Raw genomic sequence first — 16,857 nt, 5'->3', positions numbered from 1 at the left:
GGATTCCCCAGCTTCAGCCACAGTCTGGTTTCCAGCTGGCTTTGTTTGTCTTCTTTCTGGGCTGATCATCAACAAACCAGACGGGAACAGCCTGTTGTTAAAACCATGGAGCTGCCCTGAGAGTCACATCAGGGTCACACTGGGGATATGACATCGCCGGTACAGTCCAAACCATTCTAAGGGCTTAAAACGTCTTATTGTTTGTATTGCGATCATGCTCTTGCTGTTTGAAATACCTCAGGTTCCTCTGGCCCGCCTGTGTCCACACCCTTTTGTCAAACACACACTGATGATGTCAACAAATGGACCTACATTGAGACTTCAACGTGTGGAAACTGAGGACACCTGCTGGACGCCGGCTGCCATTACAGCACAGATGACACCTACGTAGAACAAGAATGTAACTCCTCAGCTGGCGGCACATGTCAGGTCCTCCCCACACACACACACACACACACACAGAGAGAGAGTCCATCCCTCTCTCCTCAGCTCTTGACCGGGGAGTCCGGCACAATCCAGCAGCAGCAGCAGATCTTTGGAGGAGGCAAACACTTCCACACCTGCTTCTTTTGTTAACACATCAGGATGGGACTTACTGGAGCAGTTTGTGAAGAGCCTGCAGGCGTCCTGTAAGGTAGGTGACACACTCTGACATATTAAAGGAAAACTTCAGTTATTTTTTTGTTTTTTGTTTTACAAACATTTGCTTGCGTTATAAAGTATTTCATGAATAGAGAAATAAACACAAAATGTTATCGGTCGCCTGATATCACTATTTCTAACCGTTACTGTTGACAATGCATTGCTAGAACCTCTATAAAAAGATGTCTGACTATTATATATAGACTATAATTGAAGGTAGAGATTTCAAATTTAACTCTAAGAAACATTATCAAACTTGTAAATATGGATACATAAAAAACATTACATTACGTACCTGAATGGTTGAGACAGTGTGCGGGAGTGCTTCTCTTCATTAATTTGGACAAGAAAACATTTCCAGCAGTGTCCTGCAGCTTCTTCACTTTTATCTCGAAATCTGCAGCTGCACAAAAACATGTAGGACCCAGACAGAGTATCAGTTTACAAGTATTTTAGAAGTACTTTATAACCAAGTCAAAGTAGAAATGTCAGTGTGGCATGACAGCCAGTGAGTGTGTCTATAGAGCACTTACCTGATGTGTCAACAAAGAGTTCCTTAAATAAACATGCAAAAGGAGCACACGAGATACATTTGGTGTAGATACATTTATGGTGTGGAAGTAGTGATGTACCTAAAGTAAAGTGATTTTGATAGTTGACAATAATTCCCTCTGAAATGTAGTGAAGTAGAAGTATAATGATAAACTAAATGGATATTGCCTACACAAGTAAAGTACCGAAAAAATTGTACTTGTACTACAGTGATTAACAGGTCACTTTACATTTAATAAGCGGTATTGTTGGAACGGCTTCAAGTGTTGCAGATGTCTCTATTGAAATAGAGCTAATTGGAGTCACTGCATTCTCCATCAATTAGAGGCCTGTTGTATGGAAGCCACTGTAGTGGTTGTGTAAGAATGGCATGCTGTGGTTTTGGTCACTTATTTGTTTTTATAAACAACTCGCCAACCAACAGCTAAAGACTGTCTGTCAAGCAGGAGGAGGAGCCATGATTGACCTGAGCTACCTGACGGAGGATGAGCAAGGGGCGATAATGACGGTGCTGAGGAGGGACGCCGATCTGAAGAAGGCCGAGGAGGAGAGAATCAGGTAGGAAAAAAATCAGGCAAAAGAAATCAGCATCGGACATCCCTGGATTTTTTGTGGTAAATGCTTCAGATGACAATGGCATCCAACATCGTTTAGTTTTTTACATGAGCAGAAATGTTTTTGGCCAGCATTTAAGCAAATGTCCCCTTATGCAACTAATGTAATTTTAATGATTAAATAAGTACTCCTTCCACCGCCTGTTTTGTGAGAAGAGGCCTTTGTGGGACAGTCAAAATAATACTCGTCTGGTCATAATGGAATAACACAATAACAGCTTGGCCGGATACAGATGCCGTGGCTGAGAAGCCTCCATGTGAGAGGGGCAAATTAGATTAAAGCCAAGATGAAGTCTACACATGGGAGAGGGTCATGCTGCCCTGACGGACAAGAATAGAAACCCTTAAAGGCCTCAGTGATGAGAGACACCTCAACTGTGAAGAGCGTGATGCCTCATACTGCCTCCTTCTAGAAAAACGTTTAAAATCAGCAGCTAAGCTCTCCATTGAACCTGTGGGAGAGGTCAAACATTCCTCTCAGTGTACATTCAAGGCTTGTTGAGACAAACAAAAGGCCCAGTATCTTTTCTGATCCCTCCCACGTGCAGAAATTAAAGTAGAAACTTCTATATCCCTAATAAAAATGCAGTCATGCATGTTAACTAAGAAAAGAAGAGTCCTTTTTGAAGAGGTGTTTTGTTACATTAACATGAGTCAAGAATACAATGACACAATGTGCTTTTCATTGTGAGTTTAATGGAGTTGGCCGGCCAACTTTCTTTCTTTTATCAGCGGGAGGCTGAATGCTTGCTGTGTCTTTGCCGGTCTGGTGTAAAAGGATTAAGCCAACAGCCTGTAATAATGTGCTGCCCCTTTATTCACATGACCGCTGTGTTTCTCCATCAAGACGAAAGATGAGTTGGAGCGGCCATATCTCTTTGATTCAATTTGAACTTGATGGGAATGTTTTCCGAATTCTTTCCTTTAGGTAGTTCATGTGCAACTGTAATTGCAGTGAAGTGGAGGAAACATTTTACCACCTTAAACTGAGTTCTTAAAGTGCGTCAGGAGATTAAAAAAAGGCAGTACCTGATTAAAAGCATTTGTCGAGAAATGCCACCCAACTAGGATTCACATATTGCATAAACAGACAATGAATGACGGCACGGAAAAACCTCTTGACTTAAGCATTTGTACATGTTTCCTTTGTGTTTCCCCTCAAGGAAAATACCTGACAGCAGGTCGCTGTTAGACACCGAGCTGAAGTACCGAACTGGAGAGTGGTTTTATGAGGCCAAGTCTCGCAGACACATGGACAAGATCCACGGCTCGGAGATCATCCTGGCCTCCATGAAACAGAGGAAGGCTGGTTTAGGTGTGTTCGTTCTACACTGTTGACAAAGGGCTTGTTTTAAAGCACATGTTATAGCTCCATTTGTGACCTCAGCACTCCTGGCAGTTTTTTTTTACTGTTACCTGTTATCCAGCAGCAGGTTGTATCTTCAGAGGTATTTTCTAAATCCCTCTGGTGTCTTCTGTCGGCCTTGAAGGATACAATGTTTCCCCACGGTGACACCAAAGTTTAAATCCAACCTTTTCTACCGACTACGCCGCTCCCTGCCAATGCCTAAAACAGAGGACTTAGTGTATATGACAGAAGAGAAGAAGATCAGAGTGAAGTGACAGTTGGATTTAAAGTATTGGATCTAAACGTTGGTTTTGCCGCGAGCAAAGATATATACTTCTGTGCAGATTGTTGACATCTGTGGGATCACAAAAACACTTTGGAGGACAACTTGTGAAAATAGAAACGTTTAGATTCTGCCTCGGAGGTTTTCTTAGGAAGTAACAGAGAGCTGGGGTCCAAATATGGGGCTAGGAAAGAACTCAACCTAAACATCTGCCCTAAATCAACATAATGCGTCATTTCATTTTAAAACAGAACATTTAGATTGCTGTTATTCATAGGCTGCTGTAAACACAGCTCCTTTCTGTTGCAGATGGTTCTCCCCGAATTGAAAGATCCAAGACAGCCAGCAGTCGAGGTTCAGACATTGTCGCTCCACCAAAACCAGCCAGATGTTTCGAAACACTACAACCACAGGAGATCAAGTACACACTCCTTTCTTATTCATAGATTTACTGATCTGTCCGTCTTTAATCTCTTTATTTTTTGTCTTCAGAATCCATTAAATAACTCTATCAATTTGAAACACTGGAACAGCATCTCTTTCTTCTCACTTTGTCAGTGTATACAGTATTTGTGTGTGTGTGTGTGTGTATGTGTGTGTCTTGTGACTCAGCCTGTGCAAACATAGGTGGTGCTTACTGGCACTGTTTTATAGCCCAGCAGCAGCTACTGCTCACAACACTGCTGGATGTGGTTTGACATATTAAGGGATTAACTCAGCAGAGCTCTCAGCATAATGACACTGAATGGGAGGTGGCTGTTTATGTTCCTGTGGTTGTTATTTTAGGAATGGAATTCCAGCAAAAGAATCAGGATGTTCCCAGGTATCCCGTTGCCAGGAGATTATAACAACGAATACTTTTACAGTGTGCAACTTCTTCCAGTGGAGAATAATTTGTATTCAACATGTTTCCATTGGAAGTTGGGTCAATATTTGATTTTGCCAAGCTGTAATTCGAGCAGAGGGATACACACTTCCTAAACACACAGTACACTCAGGAATGCAGTGGCCTGAACTCTCTGTTTGTAACCTGATGGTTCTACTGTCTTTGCAGTGTAATTCCTGTGTTTCATCACATGCATTTCTAAATGCAATCAATCAATTACTCAAAGATTTGCTTTGCTTTTTACAAATCCTCTTATTCAGCTACAAATCAGATCTTATCGAATGCTCTCTTACTTTCTGTTGATATTCCGGCTGATTAGGTTTGGTAGAGTTCTTTCTCTTTGATACCAGCGTTATTTACGAGTCAGCAAGCTCCAGTCATGCACATTACAGTATACTTTTGAGGAAAAAAAACCCATTTGCTGCTGAGATGTTTTTCAGCAGGCACATCAAGTTAAACTGCACTTCATCTAATCATGCTTTATAGTGCTCGTATTTCCTTTAAGTTCACCTTTTCTAACTTAATATTTAAATTTCTTTTTTTCCACAGCGATGCAGAAAAAGAGAATCTGAATTCAGCGGTCCGCTCTCCAAGAACGGTATGTGTTACAAAACAGATCAGCCGTTTTCCTTTCTTTATCGCAACCTTGTCACAATCATATTGCAAATATTGTATTGTCAAACAATAATTATAGTAATTTTCCTTTAAGCCAAGGCAAAACCCTTTCAACCGGGCTTCCCTCATTGTTGTTGAGCCACCTGAAAATAATGATGACATGTCAACCAACTGGGACCAGGAGTCACCTGAGACAGGTTTGAACTGAAACAAACAAAAATCAATGTGCAAAGCATTAGCAGAGCAATATTGAATCGATACTCTAGACTGAGCCGTTCTTCCGTTGTTTGCCTCAGAGCCCAAATCTCCACTGAAGAGCCACCCGGCAGAGAGCAGTCAGACTTCAGGGGGCTCCCTCATATCAGAGGGCTCTTCTGTCGGTTACAGGCCGGTGCCAAAGAAGAGGACATTTCTCTCAAGACATACCTCCAGTCAGTCAGAGAGCAGCGGCCCGGCGGTAGACGCTCTGGGAGAGACAGCGGGGATTGTTCCCAGCCCAAGACGGAGCCTCCAGCGAGGGTCCAGTGAGAACTCTAACCAGTCCTCCCTTAAGGGCCAAGATGAAATACCGCAGAAAAGTGTTGTTTCTTATCAAGTTTCTCATTCAGCTCAACCATCCAAACCTGTGGATGAAAACTCCCAGCAGCCACTCTGTGATGTGCCTCAGCTTTCATCTAATTCCAGTCTGAAGAGAGAAAGAAACCCACCTTCGATAACAAGTGACAGGTCAGTGGACGATTCCTCCAACAACTCCGACATTTTAATTAAGCGCTCTCCTCTTTCCACTGCAACTCACAACCTGCATAATTTCAGACTTGCCACATCCACCAGGAGTGATGCATCCACTGACAAAGAGATCCCACAGGAGAACATTGAACGAGATGAAGATGTTGTTCTGCACACAGTCAGGATTCAGGACTCAGACCGCGAAAACAACAGCAGTGTGGGAACAGCAACGAGACCGGTAGATCTGAGTCTGCCCCAATGCACTGCGGGTGAGTTCAGTTACAAAGAATAACTCTACTTACTGTAGTGAAAAGTACTTCTGAACCAGTCATCGAATTTCAACCGAGGCAATAGTTCCTAACCTTTGGATCTTAAAATGAAGCAACTGCTACAATTCAACCTTAGACTAACTTTTTCTTCTCAGATGTTTAGAGGTCGAAAGAGGTGAAATTTGCCATATTCCTAAGAAAACGCTAAATCAGAACAGCCTTCTGGGTAACAGAATTGTGTTGTGACCCTTCAGATAAGAGTGGTGAGTGAGGATTAAGCAGGCAGTCAATGATCAGTCAATATAAAACAGATAAGACAAGGTGTGAGTCACCGCAACAATGAGAGGTCCTTGCATGCAGCCATTGTGGGGCACCAAAGTATGACATAGTATGATGCAGCAAACTGCGAGATAAATTGAGGATGAAAACAGAGGTGCACCCTCACTCAGTCACGGACGCCCACAGTCACACACACTGCCGGACACATAACCTCTTCTCAGGCCTACGCCTGATAGAGATTAAAACAAGATGTAATACAGGCTGACAGATCTTTTTTTAAATAAATACACCTTGAAATTGAAGTACCTGCTTCTGTTTCTTCTGCTATGGATAAAGCATTTATATTCTTTTAGTAAAGTCCATTTCACCAAAAGGCCAGAGAATGAAGAAAAAAGCAGCTGGTGGCGTACGTAACTAAGCATCCCCAGTTACAGTCCTCATTGGGGGCTAATAACATTCCCATCAGCCTCAGCTGTGTTTATTGCTAATTGGCAAATGGTAGCATGATAACAAACTAAACTAAAATAGTGAATGTGGTGAACATACCGCTAAACATCAGCATGTTAGCATTGTCATTGTGAGCATGTTAGTATTCGGCCTTTAGCGTAACTTCACAGTGCAGTTAGCATGGCTGACTCTTAATAAAAACGGTGGGCCCATGGGAGGTCAGGCAAACCTGCTGCAGCACAGACATCCTTAGCTTTCTGACTACACTAAGACGTATTTAATTACTTTCTTTTCAGATCCAGATCCCCCAGTGTCTTATGATCTCAACTTCATTGATAAGTCTGATAAGCTAGCTCAGAAGAAATCAAATCAAAAAAATGCATTTCAATTATCCGCTCAGACCACCAGTCCCACTGGTGATGAGGAGGACTCCATCGCTAAGGTACTGGACTGGTTTAGCCGCAGCACAGACAGCCTTGATTGGCCAAAGACAGAAGATGTTCCAAAGGCAACGCAGAGCTCTGATAAACAGACAGAAATCAGTAAATCAAGAGGTGAAGGTTCACTTAGAAAAGATGCTGGGGATATTATAAGTGACAGAAAGAAAGAAACTCTTCAAATGAGAAGAAATACCTTACAAAGACAGTCCAGTGTGGCTAGAGAGTTCAGAGCAACAGACAGAGACACACAAGAAACCCAAGAAGAGGAAGAGAAGAATACCAGAGAAAGAATTCGGTCACAGGAAGTTGAAGATGATAACGATGAAAGCCAACCCCCCCAAATCGCTCATCTGAAGTCATTCTGGGAGAAAAGCAACACGGGACATAAAATAATTATCAGCAAAGGACAAAAACCTGGTCAAGTCTCAGCAGAAAAAGACAAGGACAAAGTAAACACACCACAGATAGCGCCTGATATGCCCACTGTGCCTGGAATTTACAACGGAATGGGAATCTATGATCAGTCGGCTTCAAATCCTGGGGATGCAAGAGAACAACAGGAAGATACTGGACCTAGTCTGGTGATCAATACTTCAACTCAGAGGAATAACAATGATTCAACATACAACTCAGATTTGTTAAAGTTAGCAGCCAGTCCCCAAGTAGCCAACAGAAGAGATTCAGACACAGAGATTTTATCTGTAAACAGAATTAGTCTACAGTCAAAGACACCCATCCAGTCCGGTGCACAACCTGACAGTATTTCCCGATCTAGAGAAACCTCACTGCAAGATGAACTGTCAAAGACTATTCCCGTGTCTCACCGGGATACAGATCCAGACTCTGAGAAGCTCCATTTGTCCAGAAACAGCCCATATACGAACGACAAGCAAGTTGATAAGCAAATCACCTCTAAAACACAAATGCGTAGAGGTTCAAGTGAAGAAGTACAGATGAGGGATAGTGAGGATAAAAGTATGCAGTCAAGCATTTCTCCGAAACGAAAGGAGGATACGTCGAACAAAGACAGAATTAACAGCCCGCATGCCAACGGACAAGGTCAACCACAACAAGAAGGTACTACGGAGAAGATAAAGCAGCTCAAGTCTTTCTGGGAGCAGGAGTTGCAAAAGCCTCCACTTTACACCGGCAAACCCAAACCTCTTGGTGATGGTAAAGTTGCTCGTGGTGCAAGTCAATCAAAACTGAATAAAAGATTTACAAAGTCGGAGTACGATCTGACATCGATTGGAAATGATTCAGACATCGATGACGGACACTCTGATAGGAATTACCACAATCTTACTATTCTTCCTTTGAATCAGACAATAGACAAGTTGTCTCCTACCCTACGCACAGGCCGAACACAATTCAGTACTCTGCGTGAGTTCTGGGGTGAGACCAAGGGATCATCTTCCTTCGACAAACCCAAGAGCCCCAAAAAGAAAGAGACAATAAGTGCCCAGCTTTCATTTCAGGAGTTAAAGTGCAGTGACCCGGAGAATTACTGCGTATCAGAGAAACCAAGACCTGCTGCCATGAAATCATCTCCACCTCATCAGAATCGATCAAAGTCACCTCATGATAGACAGCCAGGGTCAAGAGTAGCGAATGATGGCGAAAACAACCTGTCCATTTATGCGACAGCAGTGTCCAAAAGGAGCCCAAAAGATGCTAATAGAGAGGAGAAACCCCCAAAATCCCCAATCAGATCAGGAAAAGAGATTCGCTCTCCAACGAGCAGAAAAGACAGCTTTGGCACATCGAGCAGTCGTGGAAATTCCATGCGTCGCTCCATTAGCATGTTTTCTCTGAGTGACCCGGATGGAAAAGAGCTTAAAATGGACGTACGCCCCGTCCACTCCCAGAGCAGAAAGCAGAGGCAGAACGCCGAAAAAGGTGCTTCACCAAGAAGATCACCTGAGGAAACTGAGACTCCGACTCCGATGCCACGTGCACGGTCATATGTTCCCAGAGACTACCGGCATTACCTGGGCATGACGGACGAGACCAGCGAGACCAGCGAGCACACCTCTCTCGCCCCATCTTTGAAGGACGACGGGTCAGAAGGAAAGTCTCGGTATGAGTTTGATCTGGATGGGCCGGTGAGGGCCAGCACTCCGGTGAGCTTAGAGGAGAGTTACAGCAGAGGGGGCAGCAAGACGAGTCAGCGTCCCCTGTGGGCAAACTACAGCAGTTCAGACGCAGGTCAGGAATCATCTGTGAGCAGCACGTCAGAAACCTGGTCCAACTCGAGGAGTTCAAACCGTAAGCACCAACTTCACTTTTTTTTATAAACAGGGCGATACACCAGAGATTTTCTTGTGCTAGTGCTATGGGGTTGCTCGAATTATGAGTGAGGGTGCTTTGAAATTTAGTTTTTTTCCTAAATGTGCCGGTTGCCACAGTTTAATTCCTACGTGAACACCCCTGACACACGTGTGCAAATTCCCAGTCGCGGCAATTCTTTGTTAAGTTATTAAGTTATTAAAAGTCAAGAATGAACAAACACGTAGCTCTTTCATATGTACATAATTCTAACAATGTCTTGAATAAGCTATTTTGAAGTGAACTGAAGCAGTCCAACTCCTGTTGTCTCTTATTATTATCACTATGGGTTTTATCCAGCAGTATCCGTGATATCATGTCCCTGTCGAGTTGTCTGTGTTGGCAGAAGCAAATCTCTGAATACACAATGTGCCTGCAGTCAGCTGCCCATGTTTAATTTGTGGGATGGGCAATATGTTCCTCTTACTTCACTGACACATTAAAAACAAAAAAATTCACAGTAGTTTAAAAGCTTTGAGGCAGGGGCTGTACCTACATATCCTTCAGACAAGTACATTAGTTTTCAAGCTATGTGAGCAATAAACTTGCTTAATAAAATAATGTAAAGCTCAAAATACCAACTCGTTACTCTGATTTTTACTCATGATATCTTTAAACAAAGACTCATCAACCAATTTGAGCATGAGCAACTGCCCATACTGTGAGCCTGTAAGTTGATTTTTCTCTCCAATACATACTGTAGGTGAGAATGATGTCGAGGGTCAAAACCTCGTGAGGAAAGCATTGCGGAGAGCAGAAGCAAGGCCTAAAAATCTGACTAAAAGTATGGAGGACATCACCGCATCTTCATCACCACGTGAGCATGTCCTTTAACCTCCAAGTCAGATTGTTCATATACGCAGATCATTTTGGGGGATTGTAGTTTCTTTGGTTTTGTTTTTCACAGGACAAGAAACCAGACAAGACCCAACAGCTGACATGAGACGCATTCGTGATGGTAATAAAAATGCCTGATCTTTTCCATTACGGACATGTTTGCAAGCAAATTAGTAAAGATTTGAATCTTCTGCTTCCCAATCAACCACTCTTTAGTTTCATCCATCCCGTCGCCGTCACCGTCCCTATTTTCGGATCGGGAGCACCTGAAGAAGATGAGCAAATCGGTTCCTTCGTTTTTACAGGAGGAGGTAAAACCACCTCTGCATGTTTTAGTCCAGTAGGTCAAAGTATGCTCTGCATCCCTGAGCACGGAGCTTTCTGTGCCTGCTGTCTGTGTTTCAGGACGTTGGCAGAGACAATGACTCCACCTGCGAGGGAAGACTAATGACGGGCAGCTCTTTGAATAACCTCACCGGCTCCTCTGGCATGTCGTCTTTGTCTGATGTATGTTCACACTAATGCATGAGCATGCTTAACACTGCTCTCTTAAACTGCACTGATTGTTGGCTTTTACAATTAAATTGTGTTTGTCAGAGATTGACATTTACCTAGTTATTTGTCTGTTTGTTTGTTAGGAGTGGTATCACATGTTTTGCTCTTTGAAACAATGGGCTTCCTATCCCCAACAGACTCGTGGTTGGCACCAGATGGTCAGGCACAACCACAAAAAAAGATTACTCCACAGTACTCCAACTATTTGGCATTGCACTCCTATAGCATTGTCTGTGACACAATGTTGAGTTGACAGTTAGAAAAAAAAAAGGGATAAATATCGATGCCGAAGAAATATTATCTTTTTTTATGCTCATTGCTCGACAAACCTGGTGCCTACATTGCCGACAAGACAACTCGGCTGCTGACAGTTTGTTCGAGGTTTTGGAAGTGTTATGCTCGTGGCAGCTCATGTTCCCTTAAGGGGGTCAGCTCATTGTTCCCTCAGCATCATCCTTGGCCCATGTTAAAATCTATGTACTTTTTTAGATATACTAACAATACTCGCTTAGACAGTGTGGCTAGAACTCCTTGCCTTTGTTGGTCGGGTTTAGGCGTGACAAGTGGAGAGCCAATCAGAGGCAGAGGTGGGCAGGTCATGCCTTTGCCATAGTAGAGAAGAAATGATTGCAACTTAGCCATGTGCTTCTGTTTTGGAGCAATGGACCTTCAGAATAAAGGCTTTGAAATAACGTACCGTTGGGACAATGGCAGGGCATCAGCGGAGGTACTGATCTGAGGAAACGTAGACACACTCCTGCCTCAAGCTGCTAGACTCAAGCAGAAAAGAGGAGCGGTCTACAGAGACCCTCCGTTTGTATTCACGTTTAAACTTGAAGCCTTTAGTCCAAACCAACGCTGTCTCAAGTGACATGATTTGAGGCAATCAAATTTCACGCAGGCTTCATACAACTTATTTCATATATTTAGTAGGTTTTCCCTAAGATGTCGAAAATCAGTGGAGTTCCCCTCTGAAGTGGAACCAATTAGCTCTGTCCTTGACTTTTATCTCCAGGAGATAGATTAGATTTCCAAAAAGCCCAAACCACAAATCATCCAATAAATAAAAAGATTAAAGAAATGAATGATGATGTAAAATGTTTGCCTACTTGCTTGTGTGTGTGCTCCTAGATGAGTGGAAGTGTGATGACCATGTACAGCGGCGATTTTGGGAATGTGGAAGTTCAGGGAAATATCCAGTTCTCCATCAACTACGTCAAGAAGCTCAAAGAGTTTCACATCTTTGTGACTGAGTGCCAAGACCTGGCAGCAGTCGACCCAAAGAGGGGCCGCTCTGATCCGTGAGTACTGTACTTGAAATATTCTATCATCATATTTCTATACTGTATGTACTGTTTATTATCTGCTAAATAAAATGAATGACTGTTAAGTTTAACTTGAAGAGTCACAGGCTAACACTGTTTTTGTCTCTGTCACATGTACCAGCAGAATGGCAAACAAGGCAGGAAAAATAGTTGTTTAATGTGGCTTATAGTGTCTGAATTCAAATGAAAAAGATCTTGTAGTGTTATACTAAATGTATGAAAAGATGAATGATGAAAGATTTCTGCTACCTGTTGCTGTTGTTTGATCATCAACTGGTAGAGATTAAATGCTACACCAGAACTCGAGTTGCCACTACATCTAACAAGCCATTGAAATTTGTCTCTGGTGGTTTTCCCTTTTATTTCAGCATTTAGATCATCATCACCTTGTTTATCATTGTTTTTTTTATTTTATTTTACTGACTAACATAACTTAAGCTAATATGAGTTGGATCAAAACCCTGGATAATGCGTGTACATATCTGTTTCTATGGAAGCACACCTGGTAGCACATTTGGGTTTCTCAATGCAGGGATTAGGGCCGAAACATATATGATATTTAAATGCACAACACGCTATTGGTAAAAACAAACACTATGATACGAGTAATACATAAATATTTAACGTTTTCAATCACCGGTGTTCTCTCTATGCTTTAAAAACTGGACCCACTGCAAAAGAAGGGTAAACTTTCAATGCCTTTTTCTACGATGTGTAAAGGATATACTACAACAGTATAACTAAAAATGCGTAAAATTTTCTGGCACTTGAGTCAGAATGTACATTTTGTCCACTAACTTTGACTAGATTTACTTCCATATGGTATTATGTACAGAGGGTGTATCTTTTTGCTTTTGAAGGTATGTCAAAAGCTACCTGGTTCCTGACAAAGCTAATCTGGGAAAGAGGAAAACATCTGTGAAAAAGAAGACACGAAATCCAACGTTCAACGAGATCCTCCGAGTAAGAATCCACAGATATAATGCTGATAGTGCTAAACAAACAAAGGCACTTTCCCACACTGCGATGCCAAATACTTGGCATGCATGATAATCAACAAACAAAAGCACCGTGCTCTTTACTTGTCCTTACAGTATCGTGTTCGCATGGAGTACCTCAGAACCCAGACGCTCATTCTGTCTGTTTGGCATCACGACACCTTTGGCAGGAACAGTTTCCTGGGCGAGGTAGATGTGGACCTCTCCAAGTGGGACTTTGACCACACCCCGATGAACTACTTAGCCCTGAAAGCAAGGGTAAGAAGAAGAAAAACACGCTCACAGGCTGGCTTTAACCACAGCAGTTGTTTTCTCATCAAATAACAGCGGATTATCTAACAATGTCATCCGCCTCCCCAGAGTCTATTTGAGCTTGTGATATCACATGCAGTTGTATAACCTGTACACAAAGGAATTTGGGATCTACTGTTTATGTATATTTTATACTCTGTCAAACGTTTCAGACCGCACCCACTCTGGCGCCATCACATGGTCAAGGAGAGATGAGACTAGCCATACGTTTCCTGCCAGAGATCATCCACAGTGATGGTCTGCACACGCTTTTTTTCTGTTATTTAAAACCAGGCTTTGTTTCTTGATGCGTATTTTAGTAAACCGCAATCCCACCCGTTGTATAGAAAAGGTTCTTTGAATATTTTTGTATATATTTTGTCATTTCTTTTTCTAAGGATTAATTAAGGAGGGTCCAAACACCGGAGAAATTCACATTTGGGTGAAAGACTGCAAGAACCTGCTTCCAATCAGGGCCACCATCGACCCATATGTTAAGTGGTATGCATATTACATTCATATTAAGTTCAAGATATTGGTTGGCTTTATGGGAAATACTCTGATTTGATTTCTTGCCGAGAGTTAGATGAGAAGATTGATACCACTCAAGTTTGTCTTTTAAACATGAAACTAAAGACAGCCGCAAGTTAGCTTAGCTTAGCATAGAGACTGTAAACAGGGGGAAACGGCTCTGTCTGAAGGTAAAGAAATCGCCAACCAGCACCTCTAAAGCTCACTAGTTAACATATTATATATTGTTTATTTAATATGTACAAAAACGGTAGCCAGGCTGTGACCAGTTGCAGTGATATCTTGATGTCTCCACTGAACTCCGTGTAAAACAAGTTTTACACAAAATCTATGTTAATTCATAAGCTTTAGAGGTGCATTTTGTTGAGCCACCGTTTCCCCCTGTTCCACCTCCTCATGCTAAGCTAAGCTAACCCTTTCCTAGCTGTGACGAACAGGCGTAAAATCAGTATCGATATTCTCATTTAACTCTCAGCCAGAGAGAGATTAGCTACTCTCCCAAAAGGACTCCATCATTAGTTAAACTTTTCTGCTGTAGCGGTGAAAATAATCCTTCTTCCCCCTCATCCCAAGCTCTGTGCTGCCGGACACGAGCAGGAAGAGTCGCCAGAAGACGCGCGTGGTGCGGAGGACAGTAGACCCAGCGTTTAACCACACGATGGTGTACGACGGCATCAGACAGGCCGATCTATCAGAAGCCTGCGTGGAGCTCACTGTCTGGGACCAAGACAGGCTGGCCAGCAACCTGCTGGGGGGCCTGAGGATTGGTGTTGGAAAAGGTACTGGTCAAAATACACAAACCGAAAAAATCTGACTCATGTAAAAGAAGTGATCTTCAGCTGGAGAATCGCTTTTTTTTAACGGATATATCAACTCGAAAACTGCACTTTCTGGAACAAATGTGGTGCAATTGCTGTGATATGAAAAACTATATATGAATGAAATTATATTATTTCTTTTTTAGGCTTTTCTCTAGCTTTATTCGTTAAAATATTGAATAATTTGACCTCTTTGGGCCTTAAACACCAACTTAAATGAAGCCACCTCAGGGTTGCTTGTGTTTTTAATTGTTGTATCTCTTTTGTCTCTCCATAGGCAAAAGTTACGGAGCACCGGTGGACTGGATGGACTCAACTCCTTATGAGGCGGCCCTGTGGGAGCGCATGATGGCCACCCCAAATGAATGGGTGGAGGACATACTCCCATTAAGAGTGCTGAGCTCTACAAAAACTGGTTTCAAATAACTAAAACTAGTGCAAACACAGTATAAAAACACCGTCAATTAATAGTTTTAAAGATTTAAATTCAGTCAGGAAAAGCTGTCTAAGGATTTCAAATGTCTGCCTCTCCTTGTGCTTGCTTTTAGTGACAATAATATCACAGACAAGAAGAAGCCTTGAGGCACACTGCAAAATGTAATCAAGAAACCATACATCAATCCAAATACAATAAACCCCAAATAAAAACATGACTCACACATAGGTAACATACAAAAAGTACCAGGCAAGTCTGGCTGAACATCTGTTGATAGGCTTTAATTAATATGCACACAAGGATGTGAATAAAGGGTTAATACCCACAGTTGTACCAGGATCTAGATGTATATCCGATATGCAGTATGTCTAAATGTCCACCATTTTGATAGTTGGCTATATACACCCTAAATATCTCATGAGCCAAATTATCAAGGTTGTTAAGTAAGGCTAACACTAACAAAAATGAGATAGCAAACAGCAGTAACAATGAAAAAAGCAGATGTAAATATTCACTTAAACGGCTGTATCTTGTCAGACTAACTCTTATTTTGACGGTATTGTTCTAAATTTAATTTGACAGCATATGTGACATCATGTGATGAACTGTTGCACGTAATCATATTAAAAAACAAATGGGATTAAAGGAATTAAATGCAGAAGTCCATTTTTTTTTTTCTTTATCATTTGGCATAATGATGATAAAAGTCAAGGGTAGCATAGAGCATATCCTACAGATTGTCTGAATAACTATTTCTTCAATGGTGATGAAAGAGTATCACAACATAATAGTCCTGTCCAGTTTCCCCATGACTTGTTTTTGTTATGTCTCCAACTTAATTAAGATTATAGACGATAAAGAGAGTCTCAGAGAGGGATAAAGAGATTCCAGACAGAGAAACAAATAGTTACGACCACCAGAGGACTGCTGTTGCAGCTCAGGGATGATGTACCTGTGTGAGAGGAAGACAAGAAGAATCAAGACGTTTCAGGTTATGATGCTGCATGTTTCTACTATTAAATGTTGCATATTTGAATTAGAGCTGTTAACTGTGTAAGTTGTCCAATCAAGACAACTTCGTAGAACTAGTCATCACACTTCACTGTCACAGCCGTACAGACACACAGATATATAAAATGAAATGACCCATGCAAATGTACATATTTTAAGGTAATATTGTTCACTTTTTCACTTTTGTGTCAAAAGGAGAACAATTGTGACATTAAATAATATTGTAAGAGGACTTCGAGTGGAGAAATAAGCTCAACTTTTAAGCAGACATCAAAAGTCATAAAAGTGATGATGGAGAGTTTGAACATCTACAGCTTCATGACAACTAAGCCAACTTAATTTGTTAATAAAGACCATGTGATATGGTTGAAAGCTCCAGAACAAACAAATGATTTGACCTTCTTTATGCAATTGAAGTTGACTTGATTAAATGACTTGTACGACTTTGTCGATGTTACGTTGAGATAATAGTGGAGAGGGTGTTGCAGGTAAGGTTCAGCTGCCGTTTCCACCCCCAATAATTTACCCTTTAGACCCAGAAATACATTAGTGAAACTGGGAAAAAGGTCTAGATCAAATACACCAAGGAAATGTACACATTTTAAGGTAATATCTTTTTAAATTTT

General features: G+C 41.8%; 1 protein-coding gene across 3 annotated transcripts; it reads left to right on the top strand.

Moving 5' to 3' along the window:
* The first annotated feature begins 513 nt into the window (after nucleotides 1-513).
* On the top strand, nucleotides 514-16,601 carry sytl2b (synaptotagmin-like 2b). 3 transcript variants are annotated; one of them, XM_079166174.1, is made up of 20 exons: nucleotides 514-634; nucleotides 1,619-1,752; nucleotides 2,972-3,123; nucleotides 3,749-3,860; nucleotides 4,875-4,923; nucleotides 5,035-5,137; nucleotides 5,237-5,666; nucleotides 5,754-5,935; nucleotides 6,958-9,369; nucleotides 10,133-10,246; nucleotides 10,337-10,387; nucleotides 10,483-10,577; nucleotides 10,672-10,773; nucleotides 11,953-12,122; nucleotides 13,007-13,109; nucleotides 13,241-13,402; nucleotides 13,609-13,693; nucleotides 13,834-13,936; nucleotides 14,540-14,745; nucleotides 15,062-16,601. In XM_079166174.1, exons 2-20 carry the CDS (start codon nucleotides 1,652-1,654, stop codon nucleotides 15,208-15,210), a joined length of 4,881 nt encoding a protein of 1,626 aa, XP_079022300.1. In that variant the 5' UTR covers nucleotides 514-634; nucleotides 1,619-1,651; the 3' UTR covers nucleotides 15,211-16,601. The 3 variants fall into 3 exon arrangements, with proteins under 3 accessions (XP_079022300.1, XP_079022301.1, XP_079022299.1); XM_079166175.1 differs by having other exon boundaries at nucleotides 517-634; nucleotides 1,638-1,752; XM_079166173.1 differs by having other exon boundaries at nucleotides 521-634; nucleotides 1,641-1,752.
* Nucleotides 16,602-16,857: the final 256 nt, after the last annotated feature.

The sequence above is a fragment of the Pholis gunnellus genome (assembly GCF_910591455.1).
Source record: "Pholis gunnellus genome assembly, chromosome: 9".
Taxonomy (NCBI): domain Eukaryota; kingdom Metazoa; phylum Chordata; class Actinopteri; order Perciformes; family Pholidae; genus Pholis; species Pholis gunnellus.
Note: the sequence above shows the minus strand (reverse complement) of the source record. Positions and strands in the feature narration are given on the sequence as shown.

Excerpts from the sequence above, each read along its gene's own strand:
- sytl2b (XM_079166174.1), top strand. The coding sequence starts at position 1,652 with ATGATTGACCTGAGCTACCTGACGGAGGATGAGCAAGGGGCGATAATG. Across the intron at positions 5,936-6,957 it reads TCTGCCCCAATGCACTGCGG|ATCCAGATCCCCCAGTGTCT; the intron begins GTGAGTTCAGTT and ends CTTTCTTTTCAG. Across the intron at positions 13,694-13,833 it reads AGAGATCATCCACAGTGATG|GATTAATTAAGGAGGGTCCA; the intron begins GTCTGCACACGC and ends TCTTTTTCTAAG.